Consider the following 17,761-nt stretch of genomic DNA (forward strand, 5'->3'; position numbering starts at 1 on the left):
ATGGATGACTCAAATTTAATCCGAGTTCTTACAAATCTTAGTCATTCATTGTTCGAATGAAAATTCGAGCAATCCATTATTGAAATAGACGATCGAATTGACCACAATACATGTGTAATGCGGAAGGTATACTACAGCAGCCAGGACCACTGCGTGGTTACAATTAGCAAGCCGCCCTACACAATCATCATGACGTCATGTAATCATATCGTAAAATCCAAAGCTCCACGTCAAGAAAAAAAAAGTGAGAGCACTTCCCAACTCTCTTCAATCCGATCACGTTCTCTCCCCTTGTATTCCATTAATTCTCAGTTTGTCTTCCACTTATTTCTCAAGCCTCACCAGATTCATAACCCAGCTCCTTCTGCCAACATAACCAATTGTCCAATCTTTGACGAAAAATTCCATCATTCCAACGTTTTTAAACATATTTTACTGTGTAAATTGTGTTCATCTGAGTCTTTTGGGGTGCAAATTCTGTAATTCAATCCGTGATCGCCTCCAATGAGCGTTGACTTTGTTGGGTCAATGACCATCTACATGCGAATTTTGAGATTTTGGAGCTAGGTTTTTTTGCTTCCTGGCCTTTTTATGATCTGGGTTGAAATGGGTTTTTCCAGAAATCTTTTTCTTGTGAACCCAGTGCTGTAGGGTTGATTAGCTTTAGTTTAGGGCTTCTAAAGTCCTCGTTTTTTTTTTCTTTTCCCTTTAATATGATTTCCAGTCAATTGTTTTAGCTTAGGGTTTAGTTTAGAGTCTCTCAAGTCTTTTCTTTTAATTAATTTATTTATGAACTGGGTGGGAACGGGATTGTTGAGAAACCACTTGATCTCCACTCAATATGCTTGTTCCTATGCTATGGAGTTGATTGGCTGATTGATGATGCTTTGAGTATTTCTTTTGTCTTTCTGTTTAGTTATCTATGGATGGAAATGGTAAAGAGTGTAAGAATGGTAAAGAGTGTAGTAATGTGAAGAACTGCAGTGAGAGTAAGCCCAGAGTTAGTGTAGGAGACTCAGAAAAAGTTGAATTGAATGGGGAAATCCATGAGGATAACGAGACGCAGTCTTTGTTGCCACCTGGCCCACCTCGACGGGGTGGATTATCCAAGAAGTCGGGGAATCCACAGCGGAAGGTCCAGTGGAATGATATAAATGGGAATAAGCTTGCAGAGGTAGTTATATTCCAACCAAGGTAATATACTGTTGCAGATCATTTAATTACTCCCATAGCTACAATGTTGGTCAAGTTATGCGAGCTTTTGATGCTTGAGCTTTGTCATGAATAATTGTTTTTAGTTGTGAATATTGGATTTGAAATCATAAATCACTGATTAATCTTTAGGGAGCGCATGGCACCTCATTTACAATGTTATATGGATTGGGAACAGCTTGTTGGGTCTTTTTCTAGATCTACAGAAGATCGGTTGTGCCCTTCTTAAAGCAGGGTGAGTGAGGTTATAGGTAGGCAGCACGTCTTTGTGGAGAGTCCGATTAACGTGTAACATTTGTTACCACTCCATGCCACGACTTCTGTTGTTGTTTAACTTAGTATTTGAAACTCAGTTTGTGATTTTAGTTTTCAGAAAAAAACAAACTTATGAAAATCGGATACAATATTATGATGTGTTTCATTATGAAATGACTTGATTGGTATTGTGTCGAAGGATTGCTTAATTTGCTTGGCATTCTCATTTAAAGCCTCTGAATAGTTCTCATCAGCTGGGATATTAGTGTTGTCATTTGATGTATTTGTGGCCCCAGCTAAGTTTGGCATGTCCATTAATCAAGTGACTGAAGTATTGTCAATATCGCCATGGGAGTTAACACATTCTTGGGTGGTTGTGCAGCCTTTAAATGTTGGGTTGGTTTAGCTGTTGAATAAGGAAACAGGAAAGCAGAGTGCTTTCATTTGAACGCTGTTCCAAACCTCTCTTAAGGTGGGAATTATCCTCTATTTTGAAGAATTTGGAGAAGATCATAGCCTCGTAGGTGCATTGGATACTAGAATACAGCTTTCAAGTCTCACCTTCTTGATTATTCAAGTTGTCAAGCAGTGCTGTCCCGTGCATTACTGCTGGGTATGAACTGCAGTGCCATCATATTCTTTTCAAAATTAAAACAGCTCATTGAATCCTCTATTATTGCTGATCCGAGTGAGGGAAAATCCATAACAACTGGCAATATCTACTGGTGTTGTGCATTTTCAAATTCTCGGAAACTATTGATCAAAATTGTGATGTTTTCTTACTACTTTGTTGAATGAGATTCTGGTTGTCCTGATGAGCATCCATTTTCCAGTCTCTAGGCCCATCTGTGGCTCCGTTCCCTTTCTAATAAAGTGCATGGAATGGGAAGGGAATCTGCAGGTTGTACAATAGAAGAGAAGTTGAATTCTCCTACAGAGGGCTTTGAATAAAGTTTGTTCCTAGTGTTTTGTTTGCTTAAATTAGTCAAGTCCCACTCTTTAGAAAAATGGGCATTGGCCTTGGTACGAGAAACTTTCACAATTTAAATTTTTTAATGTCGTCTATAAATCTTTTGCATCAAAATTTAAAAAATTCTTCGGATTGGGCTGAATTTGGGCAAGATGCTATATTTTCAATCAGTATAGCCTATTTCGGAATATTTTTTGCTCTTTTTATCTATAAACCTGTTTATTCATCTTTTCAAAACTTGGAATTAATTAATTTATTTGGTAAAACTAGATTCTAAAAGAATTTTTTGGGATAAAATTAGAAATTTCAACAAAGGATCTTTCTTTTGGCAAGCTTTCTCTCTCCCCTCAAGGATCCAGCGGGCTTTGCCAGTCCCAGAAAGTCTATGCTATTGACTTGGGAATCAACATTCACACTAACTAAATTTTTAGGTTATTAAGATTGTTTGTTGTGTTATAGCTTGAAATAGACGTAGGCATTTACTATTGCTTTCCCCTAGATTTCCAAAGCCCTTCTTTTTTTTCTTTTTTTTTTTTGAGCAAACGAAATTGTATTTATCTCAAATTTTTTCCGCCAGAGATGATTTGGTTAATGGACTCAGGCTGTTCTCTTAGGATATGTTTATTATCTATTATGTTGAAGAGAACTGTTAACACAGTCGATATGATCTGCATTTTCCTGTCATGTGTGTACTTTGATATTCTTTTTCCTTTTGGTCTTTAGATAGTATGGTAAGGTTAACATAGTCGAGTTACCAGTAATGATTGCTACTTGATAAGATGAGGCTTTCTCCTTCTGTACAAGTCAAGAATATATAATTTTTTTGTCTGAAGAAATCTGTCGCAGATATTCGATTGTGAAATTGTGAACAAAACTATCTCAAATATCCATTTTTTGTAGGTTGGAAAAGTATGCAGAATTGTGCATTGAGTTAGGTATATAACCCAGCAAGTCAACAACTAAAAGTCCGAATTCCACATTTTATTGGTATGCTATGTTGCTTTCTGGCGCCTGCCTAGTATTTCAAGTCAGTTGGCTGACAAGTTGTAAAAAACTCCTTTCTAGAGTGCCTATCTATGCCTTTGCATTGTGGAACTGTTAAAATTTAAACTCATTCTGGAAACATCCTATGCCGCATTTGTAGATCGACAATCCATTTTGTAAACTTACGCTTATGCTACATTTGTAGCTCAATTGCTTGACAATTCATGGAAACTAATTTCCTCAAGATTGCTGCATTCACTTCCTTGTCTGCACTTGCAGTAGCTGGAGAATTGGCAGGAACAGTTGTGTTTGACTATAGTTAGTGAGAAGTTTTTCAGTGCTGGGTGGGCACGGGCCACGTGGTGCCGAGCACGATCTCAGCCGTCCAAACGTGTTTTGGACAGCCTAGATCTGTTTGGATAATTTTTTAGTGTAAAATTACCAAAACACCCTCTCAAGCCCAAACAGATCTGGGCCGTCCAAAACACGTTTAGACGGCTGAGATCCGTGCTCGGCACCACGTGGCCCGTGCCAACCCGGCACTGAAAATTTCTCATAGTTATAGACTAATTATTTAGAAAAGACTATTTAGTGAGATGTTTCTTAGCCATTTTTCGTATTTGTGCATGCAGCGATGTTAGTGACTCTGACGACGAGGATTCAGATTCTTGCATGTGCGCCATCATGTAGATTTTATTTAGCATGCCAACTGATCAGCAATATCTTCTGGCTGAAGTTAGGGATTCATCTCCAACACCTCAATGTGCAGATTTTTGTGAAAAAGTTTGACACCATTTCTAGTTTCCTGCTGCAAGCCTCTCAAGTGCATCAACAAATGTGTCTTACATCCACGGTTGAATTGTCTGATGACCTGAGCTGGACCGGTTGCTGGTTATGTTTCTCCCTGCTGCAAGTGAAAGCAGATAAAGATGGTGACTATCTCATCCCCTTGATGCGTACTATATCAGTGAAATATATTTTTTAGTTTCGTAAGCCAAAATATTAGATTTGTGCTCGATAATTGTTCAACAGTATACAGTGTATGACATCCTATACATGAAATGGAGGTTTCAATTCTTATATTTCATCGCTCTTGCTGGATTCATGCCTATCATGTATTTTGGTTTGACAATTAACAGTGTTTTTCAATTGAACTCAAAGCAGCTTAAAAAGAGTAGCAAGCATGATTGTTATGATGCTTGTAGCGGAAATCAGAAAATTTCATTTTTGGTCCCTTCTTTTTTTTCTTTTTCGACAGTGCAAGGGAGAACCATCCAACAAACTCACACATCCTGAGGTAATATCCAGTTCCCCAGAATCATCATCATTTTGAAAGCCAATCGATAGAACAATCAACGAAATCTGGAACAAATGCAATACAAACACTTCGAGCTATTGAACACACTCATCGAAACATATGGTGCAGGATTCTACAAGGACTTGCTCCAACTAAGCCTATGCACACTCATCAAATGTTCTCTCTGAAACTAGTCGAACTTTCGTTAAGTCATTTCGCATTATTTTGAAATCAGGAATAGTATACCTCGCCCCTTTCTTATGAACTTGAGATGTGCAACCAGTTAGACAGGCTTGCATCAACGGCAAAATCTTGCATTAGAGGGTTTGAATGATTTGTCTTTGGTTTATGATTGAAATCTGATTCCTTTCTGCACATGGGCATCTGTTGTCGTCCTTGCTCTAAAGCAATGTTTTCTTTCCTCTTCTGCTTCAGTGCTTGTTTTGCGGTTGCTTTCACTGCTTTCCACTGTGTGAGATTTTCAACTGGGTTCAGAACAGAAAACACATAATCACTCCTGTGTCTTTGTGCATTGGGATTCAATCCGCATTTCTTCAGTTCTTGATCAAGTGAATGAGAAAGGGGTAGGAAATCCTCAGCTCTTTTGTTAGTCGAGTTTACCCTCTTCGCCGATCTCATAGATAAAGAACAAAACTGCTCTGAAAACTCTTCTTCGATCACTTTTCCATCGTCACTACTGGCAATGGATTCTTCATCATCCTTATCTGGATCACTTTCATCGACTTCTATGTCCTCTTCATCTTCAAAACTCTCTCTGCAGTTATAATACCGATAGTTCGACTGGTAACAACCATTTTTTGATGGGAATGAATCGATACTGGATTTCCCTGTCCCGTCTTTCTCCTCATCACTTTCAGAAAAATAACTTGTGAAATCATGATTTGGTAGTGGCTCATAGGTCTTGACAATCGAATTGAAGCTAACTTTTTTTCTTATTCTTGAGCTTGTTCTTTCCTTCCCTTTATTTCTACAAACAAATAGGGAAACAAACACAGGAAAAAAAAAAGATAAGGAAGAAAAAAAGTGAATGATAAAGTTTAAGTGAATAATTGTACAGGGAATATAAAAAGAAACCGAAGAAAATTCAGAAAATCAGAGGACTGACCTGAATTCAGAATCCGGTTTACTGTGGTTTTCTGTGATGTCAAGTTTTCTATTGACATCTGAATCCAGAGGCTTATAGCTTCCATGTCCCTGGAACAATTGAGATGTGAGAGATTGTTTTATGAAAATTAAGAATATATAAGTATCTACTTCTACAGAGAGAGAGAGAGAGAGAGAGAGAGAGAGAGAGAGATGAAGCTTGAAGATTGTGTCTCACTTGGTCTACAGATATGAGTTTGTTGGCCGGTTTCCGGCGCTTTCGCTTCTTGGTGAAACCAAAACAGGCAAGAAAACAACCCATTCCCATGTGTTTCCAGAAATCCACAGCCTGCTTTGTTCTGGAGTATTGATGCTTCAAGGGGATTTATGGAGAGAGAGAGAGAGAGAGAGAGAGAGAGAGAGAGAGAGAGAGAGAGAGAGAGGAGTTGAGTCATGTGAATTTTGAATGCATTGGGCTCCAACCCTGTTTTTGAAAATAGGAACGTTGGAGGAGAGTAATGATGATATGTGAAGTCGAATTAAATAACAAGGGACAAAACTGGGCTTTCCTTTAAATTTTCTAAGTTGATTTTTGTTACTTTCCTTTTTCCTTTTGGGGTTGAGTGTGGAAACTTTACCTATTGTTGTGCCCCTGAATATATATACTGGAGTATTGTTTTTTCCAATAATTCCTTGTCTATTCTCTTGAGACTCATCACTTGTCCTCTGTAGTGGGTATTTTGGTGGAGACAAAAGCAAAGAAAATGGGGCTAGATTTCTCTTCATTCTTACTCCATCCCTGTAATTATTTTATGATCCTCCTTACTCCTTAGTATTCATAACACCAATGCAACAATAATTTCACATTGTATTTTGACAAATAAATACAGCAATTATAGAATACGTAGAGTCAATTTATCTAGTTCCATCAGGCGAGTGCAAAATTAGGATTTATACTACTACAATTTTGATACTGTATGATTTAATCATTATTCAATCTAGTGGTAAGTGCAGAATTTTTGTCTTGTAAGACCAGCGACAAAATTGTACATGAAGTTGGTTAAAATAAAATCAAATAAAATCAAACCCTACATGTCAAAATGATTTGTAAAAAGTTTGTCTTTCTAACTCAATTGAATTTTCTCCAATTTCCCACAGCCCAGCAACATTTATAGTTTGTTTGTATGACTCACTCCAATAGAGTTTCCCTCTGTCTCCAATTCTTGGTCTGTTTAAGTAGTCGTGCCAATGTTAAAAGAATAATATTGCTTATTTCCAAAGTTGTGCCAACGTATGGTTCACATGGGATACTAACAAAAATGTACTACAAGTGTCAATGCCAACATTACATACCAAGATGAGTCAGAAGAGCATCTTGATTACAGAGGCCCCCCAATCCCAATATTTTTTTTTTGAAACAATACCCCCCAATCCCAATAGATACACTACTTTGAAAGAAGTTTACAGGATATATGACGAATTTTTTTTTTTTGGGGGTAATGCTCAGGGTTGTATGAGCATTTGCAATAACCTCTGCAAATGTTTATAGAAAAGTATCCCTTAGTTCCCCATAATAGGCCTTTGTACATCACACTAGCTATTAAGAGAATCTCCAATAGCTTCGAGCAAATACTAAGCAAATTGTCTGGCAAAAGTGTCATTTTCTACTTTGATTAGCCTTAGCCACCAAATCTTTGCAATACCCAACAACCTAGGCAAAATGACTTGAACTTTTTTTTTTAATGCAAGAAAACTGATGTGAACAAAACACCAAAACCTTCTTCGCCTCATCACCGCCACTACCATCCCACCATCTCCCAGCACCTCCATAGCAACCACCACCAGTAGCCATACCAAACGCCCCCCCCCCCCCCCCCCCCCCCCCCCCGCCGCTTTCTTTGCCATCAAATCCGCAAGCGACTATGAACGACGGCAGACTACAGACGGACGATGGCGGCGAACACCCAAAAGCAAAAATTGACCATGAATGGACGGCTGCAAACACCCAGAAGCACAAATCAATGACGGACGACGGCGAACACTAGACCACAGCGACGAAAACGGTCGTTTGCCCTAATGCCTTGCACAGAGAGAGAGAGAGAGAGAGAGAGAGAGAGTGAGTGAACATTGGCTTGCCCCTGTGGCGAGGTACTGTAGTGGCAGACATTTAGGTGATGTAAGAGGCAAGATCATAGGGTGTTGATTTTAGGTGGTTTGGATCGCCATTTCCTCTTTCTGGGGCTTTGCTGAGGCAGTTAGTTGGAGATGCTCTAACAAGGTGCTTTTCAAAGTACTCTCTCTGTCCTAATTTAATTGTCTCTCGTTCTATTCTAACTGGCTAAAAAACTAGTTATATCTTAAAATCCGTAATGAATTTCATATCGAATATGAATTTTGTTTGATAAATTTCGATTAGTTCTATAATACAATATTTTCGAAATCACATAAAATATTACTATAATCAATTAAAAAGTGACACGAACTCTCAAAAAGAACTATTAAATTGAGACGGAAGGAGTAGCTTTTATAGATAGCAAGGCATCTAATATCATAATGCCAATGGAGAGACGCTCCCCCAAACGAGTCTCGCGTTTCCCTGGTTTTCAAGCTAAGTTTTGAGGTTGCTAAAACAATCAAGAGGCATATGAGACATTTTATAGTGGGAATGAAAGTGAGTTTGCTCTAGAAATTGTAGTAAAAAAGTTACAAAACATATTTATCTTCAGAAAATTATGTCACTCGGGATTAAGATACGCTTGCGGCGATCATGCATTTTATCAAGATATGCCGGTCGTGAACATGCATTTTGTTGATATCTTATCAAGATGCATTCTGGCATAATCAAAGATCATGGTGAGCTATACAAAGAACAACTTCGATTATCAAACTGAGTTTGAAAAAGATCAACAAATGGACAAAATTGGATGGTCCATTTTCAAGACCAGAAAGGAGCTAGCTATTTGCTTTTTCTACGAATCCTATATCACTCATCAATCCTTCTCCGTATTCTATATGAGATTTTCGTGCACTTGTACACTCAATAAAATAGCAAATCAAATAGTAGCCGTCCCCGCCACCACCCTCAACCCATAAAATAAAGGTGAGTTTCCCGTAAAAAAAGCCCGTCTATGAATTTTTTGGTAATGGCCCGTCTATGATCTTTAAATAAGTTATTTTCATTATTTGAACTTTAAGTTGATGTATTTGAGGAGAATGACCTATCACAAAATTCGTATTTTTTTTGTGTGTGGATTTTAGACCGTTTAATCCGTTTAGACTAAGGGTGAGTTTAAACTATATTTTTGGTCTTCGGATCGACATCTAATATCACTTGTTTCTGCTAAAAATACCAAAAATACTATTGAGACAATAAAAATTAAGGGAGGTAGATTGTCCGGAATAATAATAGATATTTTTGAATTAGACTACCCAAAATACTGAAAATAGTTTAGACAATAGCATGAATCCACCGGGAAAACTTGGCCTAACTAAAAGAGTAGGACTTAAGAGCATCCCATTGTAATAAGAAATGAGTGTGGATAAACAAATTTAACAATAATGTTCAAAAAATATCTCACGTTGTAATAAGCAAAATTTACAAGTCTTCTAAGCAAATAACCAAATTTTCACTCATTCCATAACTAAACTTAACAATTTTTATCAATAACCAAACTCAATAACTAAAAAACACAACACATTAGAATCGTTTCATCGAGACGAATAATTTGGTGTGGTCGGGTGCGTGATTGAAACTCGTTTACGATTGGACAAATGTGCATTGTGTATTGTGGGATTTTTCTTTGCTTGGGATGCAAAAATAACCAATGTGGAGGTGGGGGTTGTTAGCTTGATTATGAATTAAATGGATAATCAACTACTGACGTGGTACATTTTGGTTATTGATTTTAATTATTACCATTGTAGATGCTCTTTTTCATGAAGCTACGCGATTACATCCATCTATTTCAACAATCAATGGTTGAGATTTGTTCTTAAACTTTAACCGGTTATAGATATTTATTACTGTTAATAGATTATTTTTAATTTGAATCATTCAAAATACTCTTAGACGATCGAAATTGAGTTCCATAAATCTTATCTACTATTTAGAAAGGCTCCGTAAATAAGATTTTCACTAACTAATAGTACCCTCAAGAATCTAATCTCGACCATCCATTCTGATTAACTTTCCACAGACTCGCACACACTCCACTGCTTAACATCTCCTTATTCCCCACCCAAGTTGACCGACCTCTTTTCCCTCTCTCTCCTCAATCGCCAAGTCGGCGTCTTCTCCACAAACCCGTATATCGTTCCCCTCCCTCCCTCTCCCTATCCCTATCCCAAGTTTTCTAGAGAGAGAAAGCGATGGATTCGGACCAGGGCAAGCTCTTCATCGGGGGCATCTCGTGGGAAACGGACGAAGGCAAACTGAGCGACTACTTCGGTAACTACGGCGACGTTTTGCAGACCGTGGTGATGAGGGACAAGATCACCGGCAGGCCCAGAGGGTTCGGGTTCGTGGTCTTCGCGGATCCTTCGGTCCTCGATAGGGTCCTTCAAGAAAAACACACCATCGACGGTAGAACGGTGAGATTCGGCCTCGATTCCGTCGTTATAATGTTTTATTATTATTATTGAAATTTCGATTCAGATTTGTTATATCCATATGGTTTTTGCTCAGAATTTAATTTAATGTGTTATATCCATGAGGTGGGATTAGATTAGCCGAGAGGTGTACGTAAGCTGACCTAGACATGGAATTATCAACAAAGAAAAAAAAAAAGGCCTCGATTTGTCATTAGAATGTGTTTTATTAAGGTGTGAGTAAGTTGGTCAGGACACTTGGGTTATATTAAAAAAAAAAAAACATTTCGGTTTAGATGTGTTATATTCATATGGGGCTCTGTCAGGACTTCAACTGTGTTATTTGCTCGGGATTGGTCACTCAGGATTTAGTCGAGGTTGAGGTGCGTGGAAGCTGGCCTAACGCTGAGTTATCGAAAATTAAAAAAATCTAGATTTTGGGTGTTTGCTATATTTTGCGGGTTATTATTGGTAATGTAGATAAGTATGTTTATATGTGTGTGTGGCTATGCTTTCGCATGCGGATGTGGATGGTAGCGTTTATGATAATCTGGCGATGCTATTGTTATTGGGTATAATGCTATTTTTTTTTATCTTTATCTTGGTCTTGTGAGTTTGGGCTATATTGTGTTGGTTATTGTAGGGAGCATGAGGCTTTTTAGGATGATGATTTAGAGCCTGTTTTAACTCGTAAATCAAAAGCATGGTCTATTAAACTGACATTCTCTCCTAGTAGTGAAGGAAAAGGGCAGGGCTTTTTTCGTAGTAATAGTGGGCGGGTCTCATGAGATCTATTCCGGCCGTCGGAAACTCCGGGAATACAGCGTCAGGAGCTGGCTAGAATATGAGACTACCCTTTCTGAGGTGATTTTTTGAACAGGTCCCATCTTCTTTACATCCTTCCCGAAGTCATATCAAATCGTGTTAACAATGTCCTGAAATAAATAATTTCATTAGTAATGTTAAATTACCAATAAAAGTACCCAAATATATACACAAGTACTTTTTAAGAACTTCTTTTCTAACACATTTCAGAGTGTGTCCTAATATTTAGGTATAAGGGTCGAGCTAAAATAGCATAATGAATACACCGTTGGATTAAATTGTACTAGTAAATTTGGGAAAAAAATACACTTCAATAATTTTGTAGCATCACATTCATAATGTCCATATTGAAGTAGCAGTAAGTATGAGCTTGGTGCAGCGGCGACTGCAGGGAGAGAGAGAGAGAGAGAGAGCTGTAATTTAGTTTGTCAATTCCATTAGAGACCGATGATGGACATTATGAATGAGATGCTACAAAATTATTGAATGTGATGCTACATTGAGGTATTGCTAATTATAAATCATCATAGGATATTATCACGAGTTTAATTTGCAATTTTATTTTAATGAGTTAATTGAGTTCTACACACAAGGCATTCCAAGTTTCCAACTTTCCAAAGAAAAATGTGCTCCATTTTATATGGATGAGAAAGTGCAGAATAAGAAAAAGGAGAGGTGGATTTGTGGGGTGAGAATAGAAAAAACAAATGGATTAAACGAATGGAGGAGGGAGAAAAAGGTGGGAGACTTTGTGGGGTGAGTTTGCTTTTCTACTCCTATCAGGTTTCCAAAAAGGGTGAGGTGGACACATTACATCCCTTCAGATTTTGTCCAGTATACATCAATGGTTCAAAGACTTTTCTTCAGTGGTGCCATGTCACTACAAATGTTACAAAAAAAATGAAAAAGTATACTCGGTAGACATAGGAATTTGCAGGGTTAGTGGGTTTATGTGACACCAGTGCCATAGAACTGGCGTCGCCACTGGATTGCTGTGTTATTGCTGATGTCTATATGCATGTCTGTCATTGCTCATTTGTTTTGTCTCTGTGTGCACACCTTTACCACCTTTGCCGGGTCAGCTTCAACTTTACATTTGGGCGAGTTGACCAACATTTGAGGTGGTTTTTTTTTGCTACTGCAGTGACTGTGACTTCATATATGCGACTCTTCAAAATAAATACTACACCCAGTTTGCATCGTGCTTAATTTGTTTTTGATCCTATTGAGGACTGGATTAACATGTAGTGTTGTGACTTTGTTATATAGATTGCCTGCATGAAATATTGATGTCATGAAGCCGTGTTATTTGGGTCCACCTACCATTGTACTTGTTGGAATCTCGATTAAATGTTATCTTATCTGTTTTCATCTGATTTCATTTCTTTGGAAAAGAAAATTTGCCTGAGATTTACATCAGTGTTACCTGTATTGTTTTCCTCTTGGATGTCTGAACTTTCTGATGGCAATGACTGGACTTCCTCTTATCCTTCCTTTCTTTTTGATTTCCTTTTGCATTATAATTTCTAGCTTTGATTATTCAGGTTGAGGCTAAGAGAGCGATGTCAAGAGATGAACACCAGACTGCCTCTAGAGCTGGAAATGGTAACTCTGCTAGAAATTTTGGAGGTGGTGGAAATTATAGGACCAAGAAAATATTTGTTGGGGGCTTGCCAGCAACTTTGACTGAGGAAGGATTTCGACAATATTTTGAATCTTATGGTAATGTTACAGATGTTGTGGTCATGTATGATCAGGCCACCCAGCGGCCTCGTGGATTTGGGTTTGTTTCTTTTGATAGCGAAGAAGCAGTCGATAGGGTATTGCACAAGACATTCCACGACTTGAATGGTAAACAGGTGGAAGTAAAGCGTGCTCTTCCCAAAGACGCCAACCCCAGCGGCGGTGGCCGTTCCACGGCTGGTGGTGGTGCAGGTGGTGGCGGAGGTTATCAGGCTGGTTATGGTGCTTCTGGCGGAAATTCAGGATCTTTTGATGGCCGAATGGATTCAAACAGATACATGCAGTCTCAAAATGCTGGAGGTGGTTTTCCGGCTTATGGTTCTTCTGGATATAGTGCTTCTGGTTATGGGTACGGTCCCGCCAATAACAGCATGGGTTATGGCGGTTATGGCGGTTATGGTGCTGCCAATCCGGGGTATGGAGGTGCAGCTGCTACAGCTTACGGAAACCCTAATGCACCTAGTCCTGGTTATGGAACCGGTCCACCGGGTCCTGCACGAAATTCTTGGAGCTCCCAGGCTTCCTCAGGGTATGGTGCTGCCGGTTATGTGAATGCCTCTGCTTGGGGTGGTAGTGCAACCGGTGGGCCCGGTTCTGCACCCACGGGTCAATCTCCAGGTGGGGCTTCTGGGTATGGAAACCAAGGTTATGGGTATGGTGGGTATGGTGGATTGGACGGGTCTTATGCAAATCAAGCTGCTTATGGTGCTGTTGGTGGTCGTGCCGGAAGTGTCCCCAGTAGTAATGCTTCTGCCAGTGGGGGAGAGATGCAAGGCAGTGGTGGGGCCTACAGGGGAGGTGGTGGCTATGGTGATGCCAATGGGACTTCAGGGTATGGAAATCAAGGATGGAATGATCCTTCTCAAACATCTGGAAGTTATGGAGCTCAGGCAAATGGGCCTCATGGCGGGCCAGTTGGATATGGTGGTGGGTATGGCGGTGCCCCGACTCGACAGGCTCAACAGCAGTGATTTTGATGACCTCATTGTGTCTGGGGCTTGGGGTCCTTTTTTGCTCCAAGGACATGCAGTCAATGCTTTACCCGTTGTAGGTGGCAGCAGGGGTTGGCTTCTGTTGCATGTCATGCGAACATTGGGACTGGTTGGATTGCTTCTGTTGCATGTCATGCGAACATTGGGACTGGTTGGATTGCTTGACTCCCAGTAGTTTGCACTATCTATTTTGTTAGCATAAAATAAGTTTATATGAGGAGTAGTGCTGTCGCTTCTAAGTAATTGCCCTTGAGTGTAGTTTAAATTCAGTGTGCTTATCGTTGTGCTATTATCTAGTCTGGAGCTTTCGTTATGGTAGTGTTTTAAAGCTATAGTAGCTTGTATTGAACTTTATTAATATGGTTTGATCAGTTTGAGTACTTTCTTAATTTCGTGGAATTAGCATTTGATCTTCTGGCCATTTGCAGGATTTGGTTCGTATAGGCAGATTCGTAGATATGTTGATGATAGTGTAGTATCGGGTTTCTTTCCCTTTGGTACGTCAAGTAGGACGGTTAAGATATAGTGAAGCTATTGATAGGACTGAAGATGTTGGGCTCTTGGGTCGACCACTTCCAATTGGATAGCGATAATCGTAGTTGATCACTTCGTAATGGTTAGCGATAATCGTAGTGATAGATAGACTTTGAAGATGGAATAATAATTTCCCCCTGTATTTGTCATTGTCTTGTACAGGAGGAGAGATGCTCGAGTTCCGAAGTGGAGTGAAGTGTCCACTCATAGATGAACATGAGCTTCATAGTGGGAATATGTTATTCGTGGAAGAGGACTTGGAATTGGATGGTTGACCTAGTGCATTGCCCAGAGATCGGTCATGCGGAAAACCTAGCATGCCTGCTCAGTCAATTTTGCGAGCATCCCATTTCGAGCATGGAATCTCTCAATCTTGATTCAAATTGTCATGGAACGATTGAGCTTTTCAAGATGAACGACATGCGGTATGTTGGCAAGAGTAGTTGGTCAAATTTCTCAGTTTATAATTTGATCTTAGCGTAATGATTAGCTTTCCATTCTAGAGAATACTAATTAGATTTGAGGATTTGAGGGTCTTACAGTGCTAGGAAATTATCATTTGGTATTGGAATTTGCCAGATAATGGTTCAGGTTTATACAGTAAAACTTTTGTTGTTTGTCACATTTTGTGTCTTTTCCAAGGCCAAAGGATATCAATACCAGGATAAGAATGTTAATATCTCTCTTGTTGATGTTTTACTTCCAATATGCTAAAGACTTTATTGGTCACATTTTTGGGATTCGGTTAAGTTCGTTAACGTAGAACTGAAACATGTCTCGTTCTCTGTAAATGGCCCTTAACTAGAGCTTTTGTCGCAAGAAATTCTGCGTAGGAATGCAACATGCTTTTCTACATTTTTTTGATAGGGAACTGCAGTCTCTTCCCTTCTGCTTCTTGCTTCCCATCTCTAGTTACAGAATTGCGTTTTCCCCCACTTTAGCTGCTGGTCTTGTTTGTTTGCCAAAAATCTGGGTTTGACCTGTTTTACCAAGTCAAGCTTGGGCATTAATGGTTCTTCCTTATGGCAAGTGATATTTACATTCCCAGGCTACTAGGGTATTTGGTTGAGTTGGCCACAATGTCGTGTTCAGATCGGTTCAGATCGCATCATTTTGCGTTTGTGTGAAAACCACGCTTAGCTTACACGTCCCAACCTTGTTCGATTTGTGTGGTGTGCAAGTTGATAAAGTTACCCGTTTAGTTGGATTTTTATTTTTTGAACCTATGCAAAAATTATACGCGTCACAATGTTGCGCATGAACAGGTTTAATCTGATAACATAATGAAAGTATGGTTCATGAATTATGAAACTTTTACCCTTATTTTTATGTAAAGAATCTAGACTTAAAAGCTTGGCTGCAGGTGGGAATATGTGCCCTACTTCTAATCCCGAAAACAAAACATGTGATGTGTGATCTCGTTGTTAATACACTTTTCATAGAGTAAAAAGCATAGAGCATTTTTTTATCTTATAGCACCGTATAAGAGTTCGGTGAAAACGGCTGTCTGCAAATTACACAAGTTCAACCTGTATTGGTCCTGTTTAATTTGTGTTGGGTTGGGTTGTGTTCATCTCATCAAATAAGCAACCCTAATTCTTACCAACAAAATAACTCCGATCCTCTCTGCTACGTGTTTTTTCTCTAATAAGTCAATTGTCCAGGTTAGCAAACGCGAATCTCTATTAATCTTGGGGACCAATTTCACCGTACGCTAGTGGGGGGACCCCAAATAAAGGCAGAGCAAATCTAAATGAATTGGTTCCAAAAATAAGTTGATAGCACCTCAATTTTACACCGTCACCAATCCCGCAACTGTTTTTTGTGAATTTGTGGATTTGGATCTTCCGCAAATTGAAGTTGTGCTTCTCTCATAGTTTCTTTCATGTTACTAGCTATTCAGTCATAAATCCAATATTCAAACACAGCCTAAGTTCAAAAACCAGCAAGCAGATCCTAACAGATAAACAATAACATCCTAGACGAAAATCAGCTTTAAATTCCCTCCCCCATTGGGAAATTGCAAGGAAAACAAATTTATCCAAACGATCAAGCAAAACTCAACACACATGCTTAATCTTACATCAATGTCGTCAATGTTCACATTCGATCATATTCTGCGTCTAAGTGTTTAAAACGCGGCTTATAGTAAAATCCAGTTGGCTCACGAACGAACAAAATAAACAAGACAGACTTGGTACAAAAACAACAAGAAACGATTTTTCAGGGCTCGAATAGGTCGGATTCATCTTCAGAGGGTAGAAGGAAATGAAGTGTTGAAGAGAAACTGCGTGATCTCCTTGTGGAAGATGACCAGTAAGCAGAAGGTGAACCCTTGTATGGATCGCCGAGTACAGAGACATTGCCAGGCCGCGAGAATACCATCTACAGTAGAAGGGAATTCAAACACTTGAGTTCTAACACCAATGTTTTGGGATTCAGTTCATAGCATGAAACATTTAAAATATGGTACTCGCGTACAATGAGACAAGATAATATCCACGAATAAAGCAATAAAAGCATGCAACTGATGCGATCGATGGATTCTGAATAAACTCTGCTTCGAAAATGGGAAAAGAAACAAAAAAGCTAGTATTGGAGGGAAATGGACTACTAGCTAAGATAGATGAAATGTTTCTTTTCTTCGTTTTTTTTCTTATCGTTTCCTCTTTTCTTTCGACTTTTTCTGGTTAGCTGCCCATCATCGTTCCTGTTTTCCTCTTTAAAATGAGCCAGTTTGTGCATCCGCTCTCCTTTTTCGTTCATTAAATCTGTCCTAATGTTCATTAAAGAAGTAAGATTTCGGTTAGAAAATCTTCATTTCTTACCGAATCGCACTTTTGGTTCAAAATAAGAAGAAATGAACCTCCCATAAATACATTGCTGCCTAAACATTCCACCTGCAAACCATTATGGTGAGTCACCGTAGTTGGTACTCATCAGACAATTAGAAGGGGAAAAAGATTTTTTTTATTTTTTTTCCTCCTAGAAATTGTATTCCACTTACTTCCCTTTCCTTTCTGTTCACCCTCAAATGCTTAACAAAGCCCAACTTATTTTTGAAGCCTATAAAACTCAAGTCGATATCTACTGTTTTGTGGCATCTTGCTTTTAACGAGTCCCGGTGAAACATTAAATACTACTGTTCGCATCACGCATATCATAAGCTCGTGAAAATCAAGGGATAAGACTATCTGGATAAGAGAGTGTTGAAAGAACCAAGAAGTACAAGGATGGAGCACAAATGCTACACTGTGA

The 17,761-nt window shown here is 39.0% G+C and overlaps 4 protein-coding genes across 8 annotated transcripts in view; 2 read left to right on the forward strand and 2 right to left on the reverse strand.

Moving 5' to 3' along the window:
- Nucleotides 1–166: 166 nt before the first annotated feature.
- Nucleotides 167–4,508, forward strand: LOC131322600 (uncharacterized). The gene is made up of 2 exons (XM_058353972.1): nt 167–1,194; nt 4,054–4,508. The coding sequence occupies exons 1-2, from the start codon at nt 923–925 to the stop codon at nt 4,109–4,111; spliced, it is 330 nt and encodes a 109-aa protein (XP_058209955.1). The 5' UTR covers nt 167–922; the 3' UTR covers nt 4,112–4,508.
- A 240-nt stretch (nt 4,509–4,748) lies between these two features.
- Nucleotides 4,749–6,330, reverse strand: LOC131322599 (uncharacterized). The gene is made up of 3 exons (XM_058353971.1): nt 6,061–6,330; nt 5,845–5,933; nt 4,749–5,706 (listed from the first exon to the last, which is right to left on the reverse strand). Exons 1-3 carry the CDS (start codon nt 6,148–6,150, stop codon nt 4,977–4,979), a joined length of 909 nt encoding a protein of 302 aa, XP_058209954.1. The 5' UTR covers nt 6,151–6,330; the 3' UTR covers nt 4,749–4,976.
- Nucleotides 6,331–9,994: 3,664 nt separating this feature from the next.
- Nucleotides 9,995–14,735, forward strand: LOC131322859 (heterogeneous nuclear ribonucleoprotein 1-like). 3 transcript variants are annotated; one of them, XR_009198978.1, is made up of 3 exons: nt 10,056–10,412; nt 12,779–14,078; nt 14,666–14,735. XR_009198978.1 is itself a non-coding variant. In XM_058354391.1 (2 exons), exons 1-2 carry the CDS (start codon nt 10,191–10,193, stop codon nt 13,946–13,948), a joined length of 1,392 nt encoding a protein of 463 aa, XP_058210374.1. In that variant the 5' UTR covers nt 9,995–10,190; the 3' UTR covers nt 13,949–14,368. The 3 variants fall into 3 exon arrangements, 1 of the variants encoding a protein (XP_058210374.1); XR_009198979.1 differs by lacking the exon at nt 14,666–14,735 and adding an exon at nt 14,142–14,368 and having other exon boundaries at nt 12,779–14,099; XM_058354391.1 differs by lacking the exon at nt 14,666–14,735 and having other exon boundaries at nt 9,995–10,412; nt 12,779–14,368.
- A 1,754-nt stretch (nt 14,736–16,489) lies between these two features.
- Nucleotides 16,490–17,761, reverse strand: part of LOC131322862 (uncharacterized) — a 35,521-nt gene continuing 34,249 nt past the window's right edge. The window contains exon 17 of one of the 3 annotated variants that reach the window (XM_058354403.1): nt 16,490–16,888. In XM_058354403.1, the coding sequence (XP_058210386.1) occupies nt 16,727–16,888 (162 nt within the window). In that variant the 3' untranslated portion in view covers nt 16,490–16,726. The remainder of the gene's footprint in view (nt 16,889–17,761) is intronic. The other 2 variants (XM_058354402.1, XM_058354404.1) reach the window with 2 other exon arrangements.

This window comes from Rhododendron vialii, chromosome 4a (genome assembly GCF_030253575.1).
Source record: "Rhododendron vialii isolate Sample 1 chromosome 4a, ASM3025357v1".
NCBI classification, from domain to species: Eukaryota; Viridiplantae; Streptophyta; class Magnoliopsida; order Ericales; family Ericaceae; genus Rhododendron; species Rhododendron vialii.

Bases quoted from the DNA above. Each gene is read 5' to 3' on its own strand.
- LOC131322600 (XM_058353972.1), top strand. From the start codon at position 923: ATGGATGGAAATGGTAAAGAGTGTAAGAATGGTAAAGAGTGTAGTAAT. The intron at 1,195-4,053 runs GTAATATACTGT...TTGTGCATGCAG, and splicing joins GTAGTTATATTCCAACCAAG to CGATGTTAGTGACTCTGACG.
- LOC131322599 (XM_058353971.1), bottom strand. From the start codon at position 6,150: ATGGGAATGGGTTGTTTTCTTGCCTGTTTTGGTTTCACCAAGAAGCGA. The intron at 5,934-6,060 runs GTGAGACACAAT...CAATTGTTCCAG, and splicing joins AACTCATATCTGTAGACCAA to GGACATGGAAGCTATAAGCC. The intron at 5,707-5,844 runs GTCAGTCCTCTG...ATTTGTTTGTAG, and splicing joins AAACCGGATTCTGAATTCAG to AAATAAAGGGAAGGAAAGAA.
- LOC131322859 (XM_058354391.1), top strand. From the start codon at position 10,191: ATGGATTCGGACCAGGGCAAGCTCTTCATCGGGGGCATCTCGTGGGAA. The intron at 10,413-12,778 runs GTGAGATTCGGC...TTGATTATTCAG, and splicing joins ACACCATCGACGGTAGAACG to GTTGAGGCTAAGAGAGCGAT.